Consider the following 24,910-nt stretch of genomic DNA (forward strand, 5'->3'; position numbering starts at 1 on the left):
TCCAGTTTGACCTCATTGTCTTTTAACGCACAAGCCCAACTGGACCAGCTCGTTTTTCTTTTTTTTTAATCCTGGACACAGATACAGCAAAAGAGACTTAAAGAGATGTTGAGTTTGGAGTGTTTTGATTTTGTGACTGAGGACAGTTCTGCCACTGCAAATTCAGCTTTCTCACTGCATTCACAGCTGTTTCACCACTTCTCTCATCTCTAGCTACACTATGGTCCCATTCTGGTTTAAATCCATCTGCAAGAACCTCTTCCACCCTTCACTGTCCTTATCCCATGACCACTGGTGGCTACAGTGTTATTGTCATGCTCCAGACACATCAAAAGCTTTTTGTGATTTGCGTGTCAACATAGTAATAATGCGGCACAGGTGAAAATGGGCGACAAAAAAGATTTATTTCTATAATAGCATCATTAAATCAATCAACTGCTTAAAACAGTGGTGACAATATGCAACTACTGCCTTCGGACAACACTGAGGAGACATGCTGCCTCTAATTCATCAACAACAATGTCGTCGTCCTGTTATTGCAGATGTACTGATTGCAGATATTGATCTCGAAAACGAATACTTGTCATTGTGTGCCCTTAATATATTACTATTTCTTGGACAGCAAGATGCAACTGAAAAGGATTAATGGCAGTCTGTGACTTCTGTAACATATGGAACATGCTGTAGGATAAACTGACAGGCCTGTGAAGTCACACATGGGTTAACATTTAGAACATCTTCAAAATTCTGAAAACCTCTGACTGACTTATATTCCCATAACCCCTGTTTACAGGCACAGTTTGCTGCCATTAAAGCCAGCGGTAGTATTGTCTGAAAAATAACAGAGTGATAAAAGTTGTACTTGAGCACTCTGTTTGGGGTTGAAACACACAAGGCGAGGATGCAATATACAAGAAGCTCATAAAAGTTCATCCAGTAGACAAAAGGATGACAGGGTAAGATGAGGTGGGTGTGAGGCTATACAAGGCCAACCAGACATTTAACCGTCCTTCTCTCTGAAAGGTTATTACATGAAATATGTCTGCAGGCGAACACAGTGGGAGAGTGACATTTGAATGACGCCACTTGGGATTTAGGATCTGCAATTTCACCGTCTGGGCTCTTCATCTTGTCCAATCTCCTTCCTCCTAGACCGTAACAGCTCCTCCAGGTGTGTCTGAGAAACTGTGCCTGAAATAAGAACTCTCGTCATGGACGTGAGCAGGACTGAAGGCGGAAACCTGCCGCTGGGTAAATTACAGTTGCTCACGGCTCTATTTCTGAATATGGAGCACATTTAGACTGGAAGCACTTTGCCGACACCTCCAGAGGACTCTTTTTCAGACATCTACATTGTTTGACTACCATGCTGGGGTTTTTAGAAGTGAGGGTTAGTTCCCTATGGTACCAAAATGTCTAGAAGAGCAGGCTATTTTCAGTTGAAAGACCATTTGCAGGTTTAAATACTCTACTCAGTGACCTTTTCAGTCAAACATGAAGCAAACTAGAGCTGAAACACTTGAATCAAATGAAAAATCTACAACACTTAAACGTTTTTTTTGTTGTTGTTTCTTTAATCAATTAATTGTTTCTGTCATCTTACATTTAAAGTACCAAACGTTTCCTAGTTTTAGCTGCGTAATTATTGCTTTTCTTACGTCTTATGTGACAGCAAAGATTTGCGGGGTGGTTTTTTGGACTGATTGGACAAAACAGGTAATGTGAACACAACTGCTTGAACTGAACCAGGTATTTTTAACTATTTATGACAATTTGTAGATTTAAAAAAATAGTCAATTCATTAAACTGGCAAGTGACCAGATTAATGTTGTCCACTAGTAGCCCTGGTGCCCCATACTGAAAACTTTAGGAGCACGAGCACAAACCTTAGGAGAACCACTAAAAACTCTTTTCAGGATACAAGCTAAGAAGAGAGAAGAGAGAATGTACTTGGTCTTTTTTATCCCTGTATTACTGTATGTATGAATCCATTGTTAGATTCCCATCACACAAAATGATTAAGACGTATTTTTAATCAGTTGGCGACTCCTCATTCTTCACATCACACAGGCATTTTCTTTGCGTGTGTATTACAATAACATAAAGATGAATATAAATAAGGGGAACCATAAATATGGCAACTTTCAATGGTGGTTAACTGGTGAGAAAAGCCGCAATTTTGGGGCACCAAAATCTTGTCTAAGGCACTAAAGCGTGAGGCACCAGCCCTGCTCTGACAGCGCTTTCAGCAGCCAGGCAGAAGAGAACTTGTGTTACGCTGGCGTTTAAATATTAAACTACAAGCAGGACCCAAACATTCACATTCTCTGACTGTGTGGAGATCTATTGTTACGAAATCAAAGACTGAATTCTCTATAGCAGGCATACAGAGTCACAGCTGACTCATATGAATCCCAACCCTAAGTCCAGAGTAGGTTGAATGCTCATTGGTAGCTCCACTTTATAGCGGCGACGTTTCATGTATGAAATGGCTGTGTCCTCACAACACTGTGTTTGAGTTTGGAGCAGCTAACTGATCATGCAACGTTTGGTTTCCTTTTGTGATTTCTTTTCTTATTGCTGTGGCAGCCACTGCAAAACGTTACAAGTAGAAATGGTCACAAAATGCACCTACATGTTCGCAGTCTAGATCCCTGAGATGAGCTTTCTTCTTAAACATATTGTCACAAATGTAAGTAATGACTACAAAAGTAATGAATATAGCATAATGAAGCCATCAATATATACACTGCACCCCTATACTGTCTTGTTGTCTGCCACTGGGCTCGTAGTCACCCGGGAAAAAGAAGGTTAACTGGCGGTCCATTTTCTATTATAGACTTAATGATTACAGAAACTCACATTCAGCCCTGTGTTGTTGTTATTTACAACTCTGAGGAGGATGGAAACGGCCGAGCCCACCATCCCTCCACTGATGTCGTAGACTGTACTACAAACTTTCATTAAGAAAGGTTAAAAACATAAATCACATCAGACAGCGCATGTATGTACAGTAAGATGTATTACAGCCTGCAAGAATTACAAGAGCCTGTGAAGAACATATCTTACACTCACACTGGGGATACGGCACCTCACCCTCCTGTCAACACAACTTAATTTCCTGTCCCTGTGATGAAAAATGGCACGTCACATAAAAGAGAGTTACAGTTGTGGGGGCACACTGCCCTCTGACCGGTACACTTCTGGTTGCTATAATACAACCATTCACTTTGAATCTAACTGGGAGTTACTTCCAAATGACTGACAACCAAGACAGTCAATTTAGATAAGGTTTGTGTGAGGTGGTAAGGCTGAAAATGATCTCAAATGAAAGAAAAACAGGCAGGTAGGACTGGAAAAAAATGGATATTTGATAGGGGACAGGACAATTATTTATTTGACAGCTTTTGAAATAATTTGAAAATTCAAATGAAACAATTTTTTTTAAAGATAATGTTGAAATGTTCTCTTTGAAACCATTCCTTTAAACATGAAAATGAGTTGTCCCTTCATACTGTCAGATGCATGAAAATATAGCTGAAATCTATCAGTAGTTCATGAAGACAATATTATCTCCCTCCAAATATAAAACTGCTTTTGAACAGCCTGTTTGACAGATTAGTCTGGTGTCAGAATGTTTTAGAATCGTGTCCCAGTGGTCATCTTCCTCCACTGGCACTCCTTGATCCTGTCAGGAGTCTTCCCAGTATTATAATTAGCCCTGCCCTTCATCTCCGACCTCCTCTCCATATCTGGATTGTCACGAACAATCAGTTTGACTGGCAGCGCAATGGAGTGTTCACTGGACGTCAGAAATATAAAGACTTCATTAACGGGTATCCTTAAAGTTGTTTGCAACATCCATAATGGGGGAGACCATTAATTTTAGAATTTCTTAAAGAGAATTTGTGCAAAGGACGTTTCCACCACATTGAAAATGCTGAAAGTGATGAACAGAAACTGATCGGCCGGAACATTAAAATGACTAAGACAGGACAGGAGCTAAAACAGAACTTTTCAGATGGAGGGGGAACAGCTGCAGCACTGGACAGTATGGGAAGAACTGGTGTGTAAACCTATTCCAGTAATAACCCACAATTATGAGAATAAAATTAAGCCTTATACGTCTCCTTTTAAAAGGGCCAGCTGCACCAGTTAATTGCAAATATATGATTATTTTCGCAATAAGACTATTAGCAAAGTCCCTTTAGTTCTTTGGCCATTTCATTGTTTGATGTATAGACGTATACAGTATGCACCGTTTCCTTATGGATTTCTTATGTCAAACAAATAATAAGGGATCTCACTCACAGCAGCAGCTCATTGGTTTGGTTCAAACATGTTGAAAAATATCTAAAACACTCAGAATCAATATGACAAAGCCCCTTTGTAAAGCTGTCATTTCAGACTGTTGCTCATCTAACAGACAAGGGGGGGCAACCATAATAGAAAAGGCAGTGAAACCCATTTCTCCTGGCACAGTTGTGTCAATAGAGCAAAATGTGAAGCAGCCAAGAGGTGTTGCATTTTGAGTAACAAGCACAGCTGAGTTCAGTGACCCGTATCACCCACAGTCGAATGATCACATTTTAAAAGCTATTCTCCGCCCGTACAGACCCACGTTTGACACAGAGTAACAGGCTTACAGCCCTCCACCGAGGCCTTGTCAAAACATGATTTGGGCAAAAATAATATGAAACTCACCAAAACAAGAGGATGAGTCATGCTGAAGGAGAGTGAGCACATCCAAAACATTAATAACACAGAGAGTCTGAATATATGTATTGCCAAACCTCGAGCGTTTTACAGTCACAGAATAAGACAACAGAGATTATCAGAGATTAAACTTGTCTGTAACTGAATAGTATTTTAAAGAACAGTGTCAAGAACCTCAAACACCAAAACAGGAAGGTTTACTGTATATCACGGAAGGTGGGAAAGATTTACATTTACAATTTCTGCTTCTCACTCGGCTGGAAGTTCCAGCTGTCTCACACTCTTCAAACACCAAGGTCCAACGCTGAGGGACGTTTGTATGATTGCTGAGTTACTCTACACATGAATATAGCATATATTACAGCTGTATTACAGCATTTAATCAAGTTCAACAGACTTAACCTGATGAAAGTCATTCAGGTTTATTTGCTTTTTCATGCGGTTCTATAGGATTAAGAAGTCAGATTTAGACCTGCAAAGATTAGTTGATTAACTAGATCAACTTTTTCATACTCAAATTGTTTTGGTAATGTTACAAGCAAAATACCAAATATTGTTCGTTCCAGCCTCTCAAATGTGAGAATGCGCTGTCTTTTGTTTACCAAACTGTAAGATTAATGAATACTGAAAAGAATCAATCCTTATAAATACTTCAAGGAACTTTCAACTGGTTATGAAAACATGTCAACGTAATACTGCTAACTTTATATGAACTATAGAGTCAGTCAGAACATTGGATTTAAAGTACAGTTATTATAGTTATCACTGGTCAGATTTGGGTTGGAAGTCACACATCTAAAACTTTTTTTAGGGCCCATAATAATGTATAAGCCTTCAAAAGATGATGTTCCCAGTCATACGTACAAGTTGGATGGTGATGGTGTGAGCAGTATTTAGGAATCACAAATCAGTGCTGTGAATTTTAAAAAAGTTCTTCGGTATTCTAGTCTAAATGACAGCTGCTTCAGCTTTTATATCTAAACATGATTATACATTTCAGTGAGTCACAGAAACCCTGAACCACTTCCAAACTCTAATAAAACTCTCTAATAAAAGGTTACCTTTAAGAGAACTGAATCTAAACTCAGAAAATTCAAATGTTTTATTCATCTGTTCAGAAATCAATGACCAGTCACAGATTCTGTAATGGCACACCACAATAATTAAGTGCTCTCCCTCCATAACAGTCATATATTGAATCACACTAATGGTCTTCATGCTCCTTTAATTTACTCTCTGTGCCATATTGTGATTGGTTGTCTTGCTCTAAGTAACCTGTCCGATAAGGCTGTGAAACTACTGTCGTCTGTGAGGACGCTAAAGTTTTTTTGAGACAGATTGGTGCTCTGTTAATGGAAGTCCTCATTAAATTTAAATTATTCAACACCCTCCTCAGCGCTATCATCAGTTTCACTGACAACTGCTAAACATCACTGCGCCGCCACGGAAGAAAACTCCACGTTCCTCGCCATTCGTCATGACAAACAGAGAGAAGGGGAATTTGCTGTAAAGAGGAAATTGCCTGCAGCCATCTTCGTTGGGTAAGCCATTCTCTGAGAATTTAGTAGAGGCCAGATGGGATAACTTCATCCTTGTCAACTCAGCCTCACTTTCATCTCCATTTCCCAGCTGCTGAGCCCTGTCATGACAGTAACATGTGTGAGGCGGTGAGTGACTTTTACAATCCGCCGCCAAGGCAATTCTACCCTTTTTGGGCTCAGCGAGCTTTGAATGAAGGTAAAATCTAATCACACATGATACACTGCGTGTCAGGGTAATAACAGTATTGGGCTGGCATATAACTATGGTAGAAATCAATGCTGTTAAATGAGGTGTCTCGAAGCAAAATGATAAAAGCAGCTGTGATGAAGACCAAAAACCACTGCTAATGAAAATCTCTGACATGACAAGGGCACAGATGTTCACAGACGAGGTAATGTTTTAAAGTTATAATCATGTAGACTGGTATCTTTATTTGTACTGAATATTACGGGATTAGCAAACAGCACCAGGATAACGTCAGACTGCTGTTTTAAAATACCCATTTTTAATGATTAAATGTAACGTAATGTAATTGAATGTAAATAACAGTTGTCAGGGCGTAAAAGTCTAACAAAAGCAAAGCTGTTAATGCTGAAAATCTTTTTATAATCAAATCATGACTTTAAAATCAAATGCCGTCAAATTTGACGTATGTTTTGGATCAATGAAAACAAGACACAATCCTCTTAAGCCTTTTGTATCTTAGTTACTAAAGCCTTGCACACATCACTTCTGCATGTTCGGAACTATAAAGCTTGACAGACCTGCTGTGCACAAACGTCAAACATTCTCTGGTTCCAGCTGCTCTGTTGTGAGCCTTCCTGCGTTTCTCTGTGTTTTAAAACCGGGAACTGAATGTCTTTGAGTTTTGTTACTGGTTGGACTAAATAAGCCATTTAAAGTCACTATGATGAGCATCTGCATAATATTGTGTCATTTAATGCAAAAAATAACTGATTAAACCATGAGGAAAAATGATTGAAAATAATCACTAGTTGCAGCCCGAGCATTTTGTTCACCTCATTTTGTGCTGCTCTGGAATCTGTCAGGACAATGTTGATGCATAAAATGTATTTGGCCCATTTTACTCTAATCAAACTCTGTTTGGGTTTAACAGGAAAATCATAATTCTTTCACATTTTTTCTTCGAGCTTTCGGCTGCAGCTGCTGAATAAATGAAGCTGAGTCAACACATTTTCTTAAACCAACACTAATAATCCTGCCTTGCCCCCATAAAATAAAATATGACATTTTTAATGATGCTCATGGGAAATCAGGTTGTATTAAAACCTCTTTTGGGCAAAGATAATGAAGCTTTCCTACAACTTCAACTGTCTGTAAGCTCCTTAAGCCCCATTAGCAAAGAACTAAAATTACCCAAGGGATGATCAATTGTACCAGACTTAAACAACTTTTGACCACTATACATTTTTAATCCCACAGAAATCTGCTGCTTCTTTAATCTTGACAGTTGAACTGGAAGATGACAGATACCCTGATGATATCAGTGAACACTGCTCATGTCAGGTCTATTCGCACCTACAACAGGCTCAGGAGCATCACTCCCTTTTGGTCTGCCACCTTTTTTCTTTTCTCTCCAATTATCTTGGAAGATTTACTTTGTATAAAACTTCATTTTCCTGTCGATTTCATTTTAAATCTGATTTTTTTTTTACCTGCTGTGCCACAAAAGAGCAACTATGTGAAAAAGTTGCACTTTTAGTTTGATACTTACTCTTTTCCATTGCCTCTGGAGAAGATTTTTTATGGCTACACATTTACGCTGAAATCAGAAGCTGGGGTCTGTGACAGAACAACACTTTTAATAGCCATGCTTTAGGTTTAGAGGAAGTGATGACATGCCAGTGTGATGAGGATGAAAATACAGACCAAAGTCTTATAATTTTGCTCCTGCCAGAGGACATTCATGCACAAAAGCTGTGCTGTTCCTCTCAAAATGTATGCAAGGACACAAGTTGTACTTTAGAGATGTAGCACAATCATCCTCTTGTCATGGAAACTGACATTATGGTGTAATATAAAGGGACCTTCACATTTTAACTTTATGCTTTGTAGAGCTGTAATGATTAGTCAATTATTTGATTAAAATGCATTTCGATACTATTTTGATAATCGGGTAATTGTTTCAGTGTCAAATATTGTCTGGTTCCAGCTTCTTAGAAATGAGGACTTGCTGCTTTTCTTTTGTAACGTCTGACAGTAAAAGAAGTCTCTGGGTTCTGTTGGTTGAACAAAAGAAGCAATCTGAAGACATCACTTTGGGCTCTGAATATATTGTAATGAGAATTTTTCACAGTTTTTGGACTAAACAATTCATTGAACTGACAATGAAAATAATTGTTAAGCCCTGTTCAGACCAAAGATTCACTCAGATCAAGTTGAAACTCAACTACTTGCAATGTGCTGGCTTTTTTTGTATTTTATTATTTGGCTATAATTTGTAGAGCCTTAAAATATGAATGAGTGAAGTTATAGTTACTAAGATACTAGTTGCAATTGTAGTAATGATGAATTGGAGGTGAAAGCAAGTGACAAAAAGTGAGGAAACAGCGAAGTTGTCAGTTTATCAGTAAGTCTATATTTTAGGATTGTGTCATACAAACACAGCTGTTATTGTAACAAAACGATCATTTGACTTTTCCTTTCCTCTGTTCCAAACTCCCAAACGCCATTTCAACCAAATGATGGCTTGGAATCGATTTAATCAGATGACTTATGTTCAAAAACCAGCCACAGATGATGTGATAAGCTGAGTTAACAGGCAACACCATCAGCTGTCCAAAGTCAAGCTATCACATTGCCTCAGTGGGCTTTACAATCTGTACAGTGAAAGACCTCTGTCCTTAGACCCTCGATTGTCCTGCGAGGCTTTAAAATTGTTTCATCGTGTCATAAATCTTTAGCCTGACCTGACTTTATCTGTAGCCCTAATATTTACTACTGTTAGGGCTGGGCGATATGGCCTAAAAATGGAATCTACGATTTTTTCCACACCAAACTCGATTTAAGCATTGCTTTTATTTTAATGCTTTTATTTTAAACAAATTTGCCCTGTCATTGTAAACAGTGCACCTTCAAACTCTACGTACACCTTCATGATCTCTGCTGATGTACAAAGTTCAAAGATACATCTTCATTTACAGCAGGTTCACACATTAATACCTCATTCGAATATATTCAGACAAATATATATTTGTCTGTGTATGGATATATCTGATCGAAAAGACCAGATCTATTTCTCTGCTCTACTCTTCCAGCTGTGGACAACCTCCACAGTCACATTAAAGAAGAAATACTGTGTGCATGCAAACATCCCCTCTCCATGAATCCCATTACTTACCCTGCTGAGCTGATTCCAGTGCAGCAGCATCCCCGTCAGCTCCCTCAGTGACCCCTCCACACGCCTCATGAACTCCACAGACGGCAGCCTCTGAGAGCAGAACAGGTCCATCGCCTGGGCTGCGACCTGGCAGGCCTGCAGGATGAGGTCACAAGGTCCCAGCAGAGGAGGATCCCTGCACGCCGCCACTATAGAGTCCAGAAGCTGACACACGGAGTCCACCAACACTGACCCTGCGTCGTCATCAGGGCGGAACCACAGTGACTCCAGGCCTCTGTCGTTCCCTTTAACTCTGTGAAGGGAACAAAGCGACTGCAGGAACTGCGCATGAGCTTGAATGGCTTTCCCTCCGGGACTTGCACGATGACTGGAGAGAGGTGGAGTGGGAGGCTGGGGGGAGATGATGGTGGGTTGGGGGTCCAGCGGAAAGAGTTCAGGAGTCTCTGAGTCGCTGCCTAGCTGAAGGTCTGTGTTGGGCCTGACACTCTCTGGACCAAACAGATCCTCTGAACCCTCCATCATGACATCATGACCTGACGTATTTACACAGAAGAGGAGACAAATAAATTGTATACACATGGACAAAATGCATACACAGTGATGAAACGTAACTACGTGCATTAGACAAGTACTTTTTTTTTTTCTTTATCAACATGACCAGAGGTTTTTAATTCAAATATCTTTCTGGTGGAGTTCAGGCTGCTCAAAACACTAACAACGCTAAAATAGAGCTAACAAATACGTTTCTTTCAAAACCTATTTAGCAAAAGCATTTTACTAACGTATAAAATTGTATTTAGGAGACAACGCTGTCAGGTCATCCAAAAATAGTGAGTCACATTAGCATAAACCTCTTAATATAGCCTGAGGAGGAGAACAACCAAGCTAATCGCAACTGAAAGACTCAAGAGAAGAACCGTGATGTCTGACATGGAGGCTGTTCAGTAGTAATAAAAAAGAGAAGAGGTGGGTTTAGAGAAGGGCTGCAATTATTTTCATCATCAGTAAATGGTAGAAAATGTTGATCACTGTTTCCTAAAGCACAAGATGACGTCGTCAACCCACATCTATTCAGTTCATTGTCGGGGAGGAAAGAAAGCAGAAAATGTTCACATTCAACAAGCTGGAATCAGAGAATTTTGATTTATCTTCTTGAAAAAAAATTAATCAAACCGACAAATCGATTATCAGAATAGCGGCTGATTAATTTGATCATCGTCACAGGTCTCGCTTGGGTGTCTCAGTTTGTGAGACGTGCTGGCTGTAAACTGGTTCTTCTGAGTGTATTTTGGTGTTCAGAGAAGAGGACATGGGAGATGTGAGGAGACACACACGCCTCTCTCTTTGACCTTTGCAGCGTGGGTGCATCTCCACTATTGTTTGTCAGACAGACTGCATGTTCAAGTTTTCTTCCTGGAGCCACTTCTGCAACAAAATCCCTGACCAGACACTGTGGTTTTTATTCATCGCCCCTCTCTCTTCAGTGAGATCTGGCATTTAACCCACTCGGTGGCACAGAACACGGTAAGCCTCAATAAAATTAATGAGCATGTCACAATGAAGAGGCACAAAAGGGCCACAGAGGGACAAATGTGTCACCTTGAGTCTTTGACAACGAGAATTATCTACAGGTTCAGTTAATCAAAATGTAAAATGAAGGTCAGATGGTAATGGAATGGAAGACTCATTGAAGGGGCTTTGGGACACATTAATGTCAAAAGGACAGATTTAATATGGCAGAAGAGACACAACTGGATTATTACATAAATAATGATCATTAAAGAACATCATTACAGGTTTACAAATATGATCTCTGATCTGAATCACAGTGTTTGTATTTCAGTCTCAGCTTCTATTATAAAACATAATAATATTCTTTTCACACAACATCATAAGCATCAAAACATGACCACCACACTTCTTATTGGGGAGGGAAACTGCACTTAATTATACTTTCATATTCTCCCTATGTGTGAATTGTTTTTGTGTCACATTGCTGCTGGATGAAAATAAAGCAGAACATTACGACAAAATGAAACTGATACACAGATCTGCGCTATAGTAAGTCAGTCTAAATGCTTTCCAGACAAAGTGTTTTTCCTTTTACAGGGTAAAAATTTGATCCTTTGTCGTATTCCAGCTCCCTAAAAATCACACCAGTGGCTTTCAGAATCTGAATTATAGGTGTTGTAACTCATAACTCCATGAGCAGGTGGTCCTTGGTTATCAGTTTCACCGGCTGCAGTCCTAAATGTCTCTCTGAGGCTCCTGAGCTTTTAGATTTAGGAGGACAAGTGCTTTAAAGAAAACACTATTTATATCTTCGTGAGGGTTTTACACAGATGGGAGTGTTGTTTCAAAATGACAGTCTTGAATGGGGAACACTGCAGCCTCTTCCTAAGAAATGAATTCACCAGGGCATATTTGGCAGGTTTTTTTTTTTTACAGGCAAAGGGGAAAGATGGATCAATGATCTGGAGAAATGGAGAGCTGCAAGTACAGATACGCATTGTGTGTATTTTATTTTGTAGGTAAACTCATCATATTATGTGCACAGGGTTTCTGCACAGCTCCCAAAGTCCAATTTAAGTGAGAATTCAATAGATTTTTCATGGTCAAACCGGTCAAACTATGCAAGATATCAACAAAAACCAGTCGGCTCAAAATGGCCTTGAGTCATTTAACAAGTGCAATAATTTACTGACAAGTGTATCACCATTTTGTAATTACTCTTACTAATTACTAATAATTTTGCACGCTGGAGTTGGATAATCAGCAAGAAATGGATGGATGAACCAATTAAAAACAGAAAAGCTAATTAATTTAATGCCTACAGGTCATTTTTACATTCGGACTGAAATACAATATTACTGACTGACGCTGTTTTCAACTAAAATCCACATTAAAAAAACATTTTAAAACAGCATCTGGAGAGTTGTTGATGCAACGCAATGATCATTACAGAAACTTATTTCTACTATTTCGTCCACCTGATTTCTATCTGAAGGCTAATTAATCAAAGCATCTCCTGCTTCACTGTGTTAGTTTTATCTGTACTGAGTTTAGATGCAGAACGTGTTTAATGTGCTCAGCAAAATAAAATAGTCATTATCTATTTAATAACTGAAACGGATGTGATTGAATTTTATTATATTCTTGTTGAATTGATCATGTTATGGTCTTCCTCATATTTAGATAACTGGCTGAAGATACATCCAGTGCACTCTAAAACGATAAAAGCAGATTCTTCACGTGCTACTTATTCTTTATTCTAAGAGAGGAACTACATAATCTTCTTAAAATTTAAGCAATTTAAGTAGCCCTCTCAAACGTTAGGATTTGCAGCTTTTCCAATTCATGTGACTGACCTGCTTATCTTTGGGTTTTGGACTGTTAAAGAGAGGAGACAAATCACTCACAGCCAGCAGTTTGAAGAGAAAAGACTGTGACACCAGAGATGGTGGTTGTACGGGATAAATCCAACCCCTTCTCCATAAAAGCCAGTCAGCTGCTTTATCACAACCAAATTAGGAGAGGAACAAGGAACAGTTGAGACGCACGGCAGTTTCAACTGATTTGTTGGAAGAAAGAGCCAGCGGAGACGGACTCAGAATAAGCCTGGAAAAGAAGAATATCATGCAGATGCACGTTTAAAAGAAATTTTAAGCAATGAAATCTTGGATTTGTTCAGGAGCTCTGCTGGGAAGAGCTGAATGAAATTGAGGTCATGAAACCACGTTAACTCTTTGAAGTAAATAGAATTGATCTGCCAGTGCCTGCCAGGTAAAATTTCCTTATTGTGATGTTGTTTCTTGGATTACTTACACATATTTATGAGCAGTGTATAGAGGTGTTTTGATCATTTCACCTGCAGTGGTAAAAGTATTTCCACATTTTGCTTGTTGTGATGTTATTTCTTGCAATTTGCAACATTTAAGGTTTCCCATTTGTACATAAGACTGTGATCGTAGTGCAGTATCACAGATTAAAGTGGTGTCCTTCTTACCAGGACAAAAGCTAGTTCATGCTAACCTTGTGCTTGGCTTACAGCTTAGACAAACTCCCCACAGAAAAGACGTCTTTCTGTGTGTCCCTATGTTTAAAAAATAACAGCATTACAATATCTAGGATAATTTTCCAGAGTCCTTAAATCCTCATGTAAATCAACTTCATATGCGTTTGATGCAGTTTATAAGTCAGCTGCCAAGGCAGATTCAGAGTGGTGAAACTAAAGCTAAAAGCACTTTGGAAAAACAAATCATCCAAAGACGCAACAGTGGGCTCTTCTATTAAGGTAGTGACTAATCAAGAAAACAGAGTTACATATCGTCATATTGTTTTACGAGTGTGGTGGGAAGACATATCGAGTCTCCTGTTAGTAGAATAAACGATGAGCGGGTCGACGGGAGGGATGAGCAGCCATAAAACCAGACACCTCAACATTCATGAGCATCGTGTCGGTAATCATTAGCAGCCTTGTGTGATAACCTCAGTTCGCTCGGCGTCTATTCTCAGGATGTCCTTGAGCTGTCCTCTCCTCACACTGAAGACATCAGCACACACGCTGTCAGCTCTTTCTCTGACACCAGCTCACCTTTCAGCTCAAATGAATCATTCTGTAACTTTGACTTTAAAAGAGTCCAACTTAAAGCGAACTATGACCTGTTAATGACTAAGACAACAGTTATTTCCAACAAGTACAAGTGACTCTGATTGCTGTAAAAAAAAAACAAAAAAAAAACATTTGATGGTTCCAGCTTCACAGATGTGGAGATTTTTTAAAATGATCTGAATAATATTAATGTAAAATTTGAAGTGGGTTTTCCTTATCATACTTTTACTTGCAGGACAGGAGTATTTTACAGGTGTAGTATGAGTACCACTGCTCAAGTAAAGCATCTGAATACTTCCTCGTACCTGCTGCCTCATCGCTGCTCCTTGCGCTGGACGTCGCTCTGGCGATGAGCAGCTCCTGTCGCAGCCTCAGAACCTCCTGCTGCAGCTCCTCGGCTTTATTCTTCCAGCCCTCATCCCGACTCTCCAGCTTGCGCGCCAGAGCCTCGACATACTCTCTGCCGCTCACGCCCGAGGGCTTCGTCTTCAGTATAGCCACCGCCAGCGCCACTTTGACTTTTGTGACAAACCAGTCAGCCTGGCTCGCTCCTGAAACAGAGACGAGGGCAGATTTTGATAAAGTAAATCAATATGTTTTTTTTTTTAATTCATCCTCATTTATAATTTCTTCAGAAGATACATGTTTTTAAGAGTAAGCCTTCAAAATAACTGTTTTGCTGAGTTGTGTGGCAAAAAATAGAAATGTACCATCCAGAAATAAAACTTGTGTGGAACTATTTTCTTTCAATCAACTTGTTAAGGAAATAATCTACAGATTTATCTAAAATGAAGATATTTTACTCAATAATTGCAGCCACTTATTATTATTATTAGTAGTAGTAGTAGTAGTAGTAGTAGTAGTAGTATTGTTATTATTATTATTATTATTATTATTATCATTATTATTATTATTATTATCATCATCATCACCACCAACAGGCTGGCAACTGTTTAGTCAAACATTCAGGCAAATCATCCTCAATTTCGGCAGGCCCGAGCCTTGTTTTACAAAATAATTCATGACTTCAAATTTGGTGAATAACATTAATCATAGTTGCTACTTCAGAGCAGTTTGTGGGAGGTGTATCTACTTTCATGGTTTTGAGTCAGTCACAAAAACATGACTAAAAGCTTCCCATCGCAGTTCGCTTGTTACCTAATCAGCTTTTCAGTGTTCTAGGTTTTACAGAGCACCTCGTTAATACAAATAAAATACAAGTAAATTAGCACGTCTTACATTTTCGAAAGCTTCCCGAACTGTAACCAAACCAACTTTATCCCGTGTTGTGTTTCAATGAAGAGTCATTTTCTAACAAATATGTTAATTTTGTGAGCTTATAATGACACAGTTTTCTTTTGGGAAACTAGCTAGATGTCATCTATGCGTCCATTATCGGACAATCAGACTCATTGCCCTGACATGCCACTGTCCGTCTTGTTAATTACCAGCCGCAAAATCTCTAATTTACATGAGTCCTTTCTTGGATATCTGACTGCAATAATGACAATTGTAACACATATTTATTCCGCAATCAAGCACAAGGTTAATTTTCTCCCTTCACCTAAGCACAGGTGCATCCAGATTAGCTGGGATTGAAGCCCGTATTCACCTGTGCTATTTTATGATTTACCAAAATAATAATGTGTCAGTCTGAATCCACGACTGTCTCCGAAAAACAGCGCTGGGAAAATTTATCCCAGCTGCAGGACACAGTAACGAACTCGCCTACAGGGTTAGCTTTGCTGTGGCAACAGCTAGCTAAAGTTACCGCAGTGCACAGCGGGCTAACGTTAGCTAGCTGTTAAAAAAAACACACGGTAATTAATTCTGTTCATCGACTTGACATGATGCTAACACTTAAAGTGAGTCGAGCTGACTGTCATGCAGTATTACTTGTTACCTTGCAGAGGACCGTCTTTATTTTCCATCGCTCGATCCAACTTCCCATTAAAAGGTGATGATTAACCAGGTGTGTAGCAGGTGTTACAGAGAAATCAGTGACCCGTCAGAAAGTTGTGACAGTGGGCGGTCAGCAGTCAGCTTCAGTTTCTTCTTCTTCTTCTTCTGCTCCTCTCCCATCTTCTCCTCCTCCCCCTCCAACTTCTTCTTCTTCTTTTTCTTTTCCTCCTCCTCCTCCCTGTTCTCCAACTTCTCCTCCTCCGCTTCCTCAAACTTTTATCTTCTATTTCTTCTTCTCCTCCTCCAACACATTCTTCTCTTTCTTCTTCTTTTTCTTCTCCTCTTCCCCTTGCTCATCCTCTTGCACCTCCTTGTTCCTCTACTTCTCCTCCTCCCCTTACTCCAACTTCTGCTTCTTCTCCTCCTCCTCCTCCTCCTCCTCCTCCTTTACTTCCTCTTCTAACTTCCTCTTCTTCTTTTCCTCCTCCAACTTCTTCTTCTTCTTCTTCCTCCTCCTCCTCCCCCTTCTTCAACAGCTGACACACATGCAGTCACTTCTCAGTGAACTCTCAGTTAACAGTCCAGTCGAACACTTTGGCGCGTCGTATGAATACAATCACGATTTCTCCTCGGGCGGCGTTTGAGCCGTCAGGCATATGAAAACAGTTTTGATTTGTTTTTTCCTCCCTCAGGTTGAACCGGTGCGAGTTTTATTCGCCGCAAACTGTCAGGATTTGCATACAGTGATTGTTAACCTTTGGAAAGTTTCCTGAATGACATTTCCAAGTGTCCTCGATATGTAAAAGAGCGCCATTGTCGAAACGTGTCCGACTGTTTGAACGAGGCTGAGAGAATCACTGGCTCATTATTTGCAGCGGCGGGCGGCCTTCTCCTCCGTCTGATCTCAGGCGACTCGCTGTGCCTCGCTTGTTTTTATTTATTTATTTCTTATTAGTGCGGCAATCATTTCAGAGTGCAGGCCAAACTCTCTGGTTGTTTCTCTTAATTCAAACCTCAGGTGTGTGTGTGTGTGTGTGTGTGTGTGTGTGTGTGTGTGAGGCTCTCCAGGAGTCAGTTTAATGGAGTTTTAGACGGTGGTAAATCAAAAATACAAAACAGGTGCAGTCTTAAGTGACAATACTGAGGTGCTGGCAGGCAAATATTCTGTTTAACTGTTTGGATTTCACTCCGACACCTTGACAAATCATCAGTTTACAGATTCAGATTTTAATTCTGACTTGTCATATATCCTTTTTATTCTGTAATCACGTCTTTAGAGTCACATTTTCTCTATTCTAAGCTGTTTTCAAGTCAAGGTTTTTTTGTTTTTTTTTCCTGAAATAAAGCGGTTTCATTTCTCGTTCTAAGGACATTAGCACATAACAGGGTGACCCGTTTGTTTATATATTTACACATTTATTGTTGCAAGAAACATCTACTGGGCCAAATACTGTCACATCATATTGTTTTATAACACGTCTTTCACTGGATTCGGTTGAAATCCGCCCTGAACTTCCAAGACCCAAAGGAAACTTGGGCAACATTCATTCATTTATGGCTGCTGCTGATTGGTTACAGTCATGAAAATAATAACAGGAAGTCATTTTGCACCAGAGCAAAGACTCTGTCAAAAGAAAAATCCTATCCTATCCTACCAGATTTAGGCTCTGTGCAGTATAAACTTGTGAAGAACTAGCCTCTATTTTGATAATTAACTGAACATATCTATGCAACAACAAGGTCTATTTGAATAATCAAGGTATTATAATAAAGATAATACTTGAAATATTTGTTCAGATGTGTCAGTATTTATGTCACAGGGTCGGAATAAATGTAGCTGGCACACAGCAACATTTCAGATTTCATTTTAGAGTGATGCAGCTGCAGCTCCAAATCTCTAACAAACCACAGCTTTACATCTGAACATTACCTCTGACAACTCTGATACCGATAAAGTGAACCAGAACACCATTACAGGTTGGATCATTTTTGGCACCATCTGTGCCATTTGAAATTTCTCAGGTGCCAATCTATATATTTAAATGATATGTTTTTACCATGCGTGCTCAAAAAATTCGGGCTGAACAGGTAAATGTAGTTCAGTCACATCTAGAAGTGATTTCATTACAGACTGAGTGCCACAGATCTTGTTATATAAAAGCTTCAGAGCTGTTTCGGTCATTTAGACTGTAGAATTTCCTTGAAACTTCTATACATGGAAGTCTTCCTCCCACTTCTTCTCCTCCTCTTTTAAATCTGTCCGTGCACTGTTTATTCTGAACACATTTACACGTAACTGCTTCTTTTTGCACTTCTGGTTAGATGCTAACTGCATTTCGTTGCCTCTGTGCTTGCACTGTGCACAATGACAATAAGGTTGAATCTAATCTTAGCTAAATCTCTCCCTTCTTGTTCTTGTTCTACTTCTCCTTCTCCTCCTCCTACTTATTGTTGTTCTTCTTCTTCTCCTCCTCCGTATTCATCTCCTTCTTCTCCTTCCCATCCTCCTTGATTCTAATTGCATATAAGATTCAAAGATGTTATATTACTCTCTTATCATTTATGGGTTTTATGTTTTTTAAATAAGCAGATGTTCCCACTTTTCACTGGATTCTGGAGAGGCACACCTTGTGATGATTTGGTTTGTTGCAGACTATATAATGCCATTTTTGTTCTCTGTGTCAAGACCAAATATTAATCTCAATGACCCTTAGTCTTGTTGTATTATCTTTCTCTTTTTAACTCCTGCTCATATCTACAGTGTGATAGTTTCAGTTCTTGAAGGAGCTGTAATCTATGCAATTTCCCCCGCCAGGGATCAACAAAGTGTTTCTGATTCTGTTTGTGACAGGCCAACTTCGGTCCGCGAGCCCCACTTTGTGCAGCCCTGATGTACGAACCTATTCAATATCAGTTCCCAACTCTGTCTTTACAGTAAATAACTGTTTTAGTCACAATTAGTACCAATTTACATTGTTCTTTCCATCAAGTTCCCCAAAAAAAACACTAGTCTAACATTTGCTGTGAGCTGGTTTAGTCTGAGGCCTTTTGTTCCTCAAGCTGCATTAAAATAAAAGCCTGCCGAACACCTGGGCTGCTTCGACCCGACGCGCGTTTACTCAGGCAGATACTGAGACACAGAGCGCGTCCTTCTTCAGTCACGGCAAACATCTTCACCGACGTCAGGTATTTTATGTAACACCTTCCTCGGCAAGGTTAAAACCGAGCGGCGGCGTGAAAACAAACAAAACACTACGAGCGTGAGCATGAGTAAGACATTAGATAACGCGGTCACAGTCGGCATACATAAGATGGGACGGAAATACATTACAGCCCATCAAGCGTGTCCTCTGATGCTGTTTTAGTATCACACTGGATCTGTGGGGTCGTGGATCCAGAGCCAATAAACTACTGGCAGCTGTTTGCTCTGGTGGTCTTGTAGCATGAATTTGACCTTTTTACATTCAGCACCGTCATCGGGTCAACGTTTCACTGTGTCCAGTACTTTAGTTTATAGTCAGATACCTGCAATACTAATCACATTCCTATCAGCCTCAGCTGCAGTGATAATCACTGTATAAGCAGCAGTCGAAGCCTCTGGGTCTGGAAAGACACAGCGCCTTGTGGGCAGGGCCGGCTTGAGGCATAAGGCTGCCAGGGGAACCCCAATCAAGAATATTATTTATTTATCTGTTGACATATTAAATGAATTAAAGAAGTGACATAAATGAATGAATGAATGAATAAGTCAATTCATTTGTGTCAATAATTGCACAGGTGACTCTGCAGTGGTGGGAGGGGGGCCCCAAATCAAATTCTGCTTAGGGCCCCCAAAAAGCTTGGGCCGGCACTGCTTGTGGGAGACGATCCGACAGTGTGAAGTAGTCCGTGGAAAGTAAACTTTGATCGAAGTCGAACGCGACTAAAAGTACAACGGAACTGGCATCAAAATAGACTTGAAGTGGAAAATTGGGGGAGTCAAGGGTGCTACTTGTATTCGTTGATTTTTGAGTCTCATTCAGATTGTGACCAGCTGCGATGGAGACTCAAAAATCAACTTTTCTTACATCTTTTTTCAGCTTCAAATATAACTAGAAATAGTATTAAAAAAAAAGCAAGTAACTATAAGTTTCAACCAATCGCATCGAATACTTAAACACAAGTACCTCATAATTGTAGCTGAATAAATGTACTGAAACTGCACTGAAAACAAAATATAAATAAAACATATATCATCTCTAACTCTAACATCTTTAAAATGTCCAAATATCTAAATTAGCACCTCTCTCCCTCTCCTCCTCCCTCTCTCCCTCTTCTCTGATTGAGGCCTTCTGCTGGGTCATAACGCCCGAGGGTTTCTGCCTCTGCAGAGAGGCTAACAGGCTAACAGGCCCCATTATCGTCTGACACTGACTAATGAGTGAAGCCCGGTGGGCGCGGCGGCGCCGGCTCTCTGACCCAGAGGGCAGTGAAGAGGCTGCAGCTCCAAACTTCACCTCCAGACGCCATGTTTTAACATGTGATAACAGCTCAGAGAGGCCCAGGAGGAGAGACACCGACAGCAGGTGAGGAGGAGGAGGAGGAGGAGGAGGAAGAGGAAGTGTTCACATCATTAATTAAAGAACTAATACAGCCGTTTTTTTAAATACCCGAAACACTCTTTTACCCTCATATCTGTCGCTCCCCCTCTTCGCCGTCGTTGCCTCCTCCATTTGTTCCACGGCCATGTGAAGATTCGTTGTTTTTGCTTTGAACCACGATGATGTGTTGGTTATTAGATTTGAACTAAGTGATTGTGTCACTTTGGGCCTTGACAACATTTCTCACTATTTTTACACCAGCTCAGTCGATCGGTCGAAAAAAATATATATATACATCATTAGATGAATCCAGAATCGGTGCTGCGGTCGTGTCTTTTAAATTCTAAACCTCCACATGCTATTGGATAAAGACGCACCGCAGCTTCTGTCAGGAGTGAATCCTCCCGTGGAGCTGAAACAGGCCGACCAGCTCTTCTTCATTTGGAGGAGCAGCGGCTCGATGCAGAGGTCCTGCAGGATCACTGAGCTCGGCACCCTTCGCGGCCGCATCTTATCGAGGGATCTCATTTCGGCTGAGAGCGTCCGCGACGTGATTCCCTCCGCTGGCTCGGCGCCCGCAGGCTCCCAGGTGAAGGTCGGGAGAGGCCTTGACTGGAGAACGGGGAGCTGTGCTTTGTGACTCAGCTCGGTGAATCGATGCGGGGCCCGGCAGAGCTGAGCGGTGTGAGGGAGGTATGAAGTGTGATGAATGATTAATGCAAAAAAATATCCCACTCTGATTATTGTTTCTGCAGCCACGGACTGCGAAAGCGAATTCTGTTTGCCGAGAGGAAACTTCAGCGTGTTTTTTTCAGCCCTGCCTCAAAAGCAAGAAGCTGCCGAGTGCTCCTCCGTTTTTATTGGAGGGAACATCGGCTGCGGCTCGTCCTCAAGGCTTCCCTGGTTGTCAGTTTTTCCCCATTGTTTGATTTCATGTTTTTTGTGAACCACGCTGCCAGGATTCGTGTCACAAACTTGGTGAAAAGCTGACGAGCTGACCGTCAGCCCAGAAACGTCAGCCCCCGACTTCTTCTGGCATTTTACCCTGCTTCATCGTCCATTTTACGACCATAACTTACAAAATGCACAACAGCCTGTGTTGAAAAACACCTGAAACTAGAGACTGGGACCATAAACTCAGTGGAAAAGTGTTTACTGAGGTCATAAATCAGGTGGGAAGCAGGCTTACTTTCTCAGAAGCTTACACGCTATAGTATCACCATCATAACTACAGTGAAGGATGTGAGTGCTCACTGTATTTCAGGGCATCATGACGTGCACAGTTGAAAGCCCAATGAAAAGCCAGTTAGTGAACCTTGGGTTATCATTTTTACAATCAGACTTGAGGTCTGAACGTCAAACATTTACTGTCACACTTGAAAGGAGTCAAATGTGTTTCAATAAATCAACATTTCATTCGACTTCGTGTTGAGAACTCAGAGTGCACATGTATCAAAGTACGTGATAGGGACGTGACCTTGGAGCCGTCCCCAGTGGATTACTATCTGCGCAGAGATCAAATCAGCCGATTATCGTCCACGTGTCCGTATCAGAGGCGGATCGGATCTCTGTGTCCTTCACACGTTCCCTATAAAGAGCTCTTTAAAATCAAATCTCTCCGTTTCCCTTCAAGGCTCGCTCTCGTCTCTCGATTATTCTCATCATCAGTTTGTTCTGCGGATAGCCTTCATTTAGCCGTGAAGGTCGCGCCTCCGACGACGGCGTGCTCCTGCGCGCGTCATGTCTGAATGTGGAGCAACACGGACGCCAAAAACAATTGGCGTTACATCCCACCGCTCGGTGTTTAAACAGCATGTTTAAATGAGCAAGCTATTCGTCAGCTGTGTTGAACACCACAGTGGTTTCAACCATTCAAACCGTGGAACATCAGCCTACCTGGTAAAATGCATGCCTCATGCAGCGAACAGAGGTTGAGGCTCAGGGTTTGAATTCTCCCCGCAGCTGCATGAAGTGAAATTTAGCCGTCTTATCAACTTTAATTTTGAACCCACGAGAAGTCCTTTAGACGTCTGTGGTTGAACTTGAAAAGGTGTCGGACACTGCACGATAAGAACTCATTTTGACCCCGGTAAGGATGTCTCCTGGACGCTCAAAAGACAACAAAAACCTTGAATTCTGTCTCTCCACTGGACGTCTTCTCAACATAGTCAGAGATGTTGAAAAGACGTCTTTTGAGTATGTTTTTTTTTATATTTTTGCCGCCATGTTTCAGCGTCGCATGACGTCATCTTGGCAACTCCTGTACCAAAACTTTATCCGAAGCTGAATATAAGATGTCCTCACTGTATCAATTGTTGAGTAATAGCAGCAGAAGTACAGGGAACTTTATCCTTTAGTCATAGTGAAAGTGTGCCAAAATTCAAGAAAATATCACATTCTCAGGAGCGGGACGGACGGATTGGACAGGCCGATAACACTGTATTTATCCTAATGTGGAAGAAAATAACATCAGAAAACATACAATTTATAAAAGTGACCTAAGGGAAATAGTGAAAACAAAGGAGGATGTAAAACAGCAACAAACATCCTTCAGGGTTGTTTTCTAAAAGACCTTTAAAAGAGTTCAGACAGTGAGCGCTTCTGAGTTAATGATATTTTGCCACTTGTTCCAATCTAGAAAGGTCAGAGCGTTGTGAAAAAATGTTTCATTTAGTCAACGCCTGAAACAACATGGTGTCTCAAATAGATTCAGTTTATCAGCCTTGAAAAAAAGGGTGAAAACCGGCAAATGTTCCCATTTTAGCAGCTGCGACCTGAAAGGTGTGACCTGAATGGTTTTCAAAATAACTGCTAATTTTCCTTCCAGCGATAATAAAAACATTGTGTTTATTTTTGCATTTATCAAAATCAGCAATTACAAGGTGCTCTACACAAGACAAACATAAAATATGCGATATCAAGCGAGGACAGAGATTGAAAATGGGAAAAGAAAAAAATATGCATATACATACACATGTAATATCAATCATTAATCACCAGTGGTGGATGAAGGGCTCACATCCTTTATTTAAAGGGTAACTCCAACAGATTTACACATTAAAGTGTGTTTACAGGTCTCTTTGGTAGTATGACTGCATATGTGATTAAAGTAGATTCAAGCCTTTAGTGGTTCCAAAGGAAGATGCATGTAATCTAATAAACTACTTGCAGTTATGTCACTCAGTGGTTGCATTGTGGGTAATGTAGGCAGCAGGTTTTGACAATAAGTCCACTGCTCTCTGGGAAAGTTTGAAAACAAATGATCAAAGTCGATCCAGGAAAACCTGAGATGTCACCTTTTTATTCTTCCTTCTTTTGCAAAACCTGGAGCCTACATTTCCCATGATGCAACTTAACCACTGAGTGACATCACTGGCAGCACTTTATTAGTTTATTAGCCCCAGGATCTAATGTTATCAATTATTGTTTCAGCAAACCACAGATACATCAGAGGTTGACAGTTGTACAAATTGTGACATATCGCGTTTCCATTATTTGATTTTGAGCCATCTTGTCATGTCAGAAGGTGTAAAAACAGACTTCCAGACTTGTTTGTTTGTTTTGTTTGTTCCTCAACCTAACCAGGGCATAAACACAGTGTTGTGACAAGAGAGAATTAGAAAATCCAACCTAAACAAAGTAAAAGTTGCAACATCACAAGTCGCTGTCAGTCAAATTCATCTTTAACTTTGTTGACACTTGACTGATTTGTTGACTGACTTTGTTTTTTTTTTTTTGTTTTTTTTTGACAAATACATTACAGTCAAAATACAAGCATGTGTACAAGTAATATGTAAAAGCATTCAAAAAGAACGGTTACTCTTACAAACAGGGCTGATGTTCACCGCACGTTTACTGTCACACTAACTATGTATTGCAGTATCTTTAGTTTTTCTGTTTGTTTGTTTGTTTTTATTTTTTAATCTGTCAGCCAAATTAATCTTTAACTCTTTTGACTTTGTATTTGTCTGTTTTGGCAGATAATTTACAGTCAAAACAGGCAGAGAGAGTCTGGAGTCAAAAATAAAGTTTAAAAAAAGTAAATGGCTCAATAAAAACTTTAATATCATGTCGATCAAAAATAATACTGTAAAACATTTTTGCCATTTGTTAATTTATAAAATATGACATGAATCTGCTTTAACATGGGACATATTTTCACTCCACAATTATTGTGACCATACAAATTCATGATAA

The 24,910-nt window shown here is 40.1% G+C and overlaps 1 protein-coding gene across 12 annotated transcripts in view; it reads right to left on the bottom strand.

Annotated features, from left to right (window-relative positions):
- The window catches only part of mei4 (meiosis-specific, MEI4 homolog (S. cerevisiae)), a 102,215-nt gene extending 85,839 nt beyond the window's left edge, over positions 1-16,376 (bottom strand). For 5 of the 12 annotated variants that reach the window (XR_005072696.1, XM_037087528.1, XM_037087523.1 and 2 more), the window contains exons 1-3: positions 16,135-16,368; positions 14,537-14,782; positions 9,620-10,152 (exon numbers count right to left, since the gene is read on the bottom strand). Coding sequence is in view for 11 of the 12 variants with exons in the window: in XM_037087528.1 (XP_036943423.1) it covers positions 9,620-10,152; positions 14,537-14,782; positions 16,135-16,162 (807 nt within the window). In the remaining variant the exon portion in view is untranslated. Of the gene's footprint in view, positions 1-379; positions 1,192-9,619; positions 10,153-14,536; positions 14,783-16,134 lie in introns of those variants that run through there. The other 7 variants (XM_037087521.1, XM_037087519.1, XM_037087529.1 and 4 more) reach the window with 5 other exon arrangements.
- Between the last annotated feature and the right edge of the window lie 8,534 nt (positions 16,377-24,910).

Source organism: Acanthopagrus latus, chromosome 22 (genome assembly GCF_904848185.1).
Source record: "Acanthopagrus latus isolate v.2019 chromosome 22, fAcaLat1.1, whole genome shotgun sequence".
In the NCBI taxonomy this organism is placed as follows: domain Eukaryota; kingdom Metazoa; phylum Chordata; class Actinopteri; order Spariformes; family Sparidae; genus Acanthopagrus; species Acanthopagrus latus.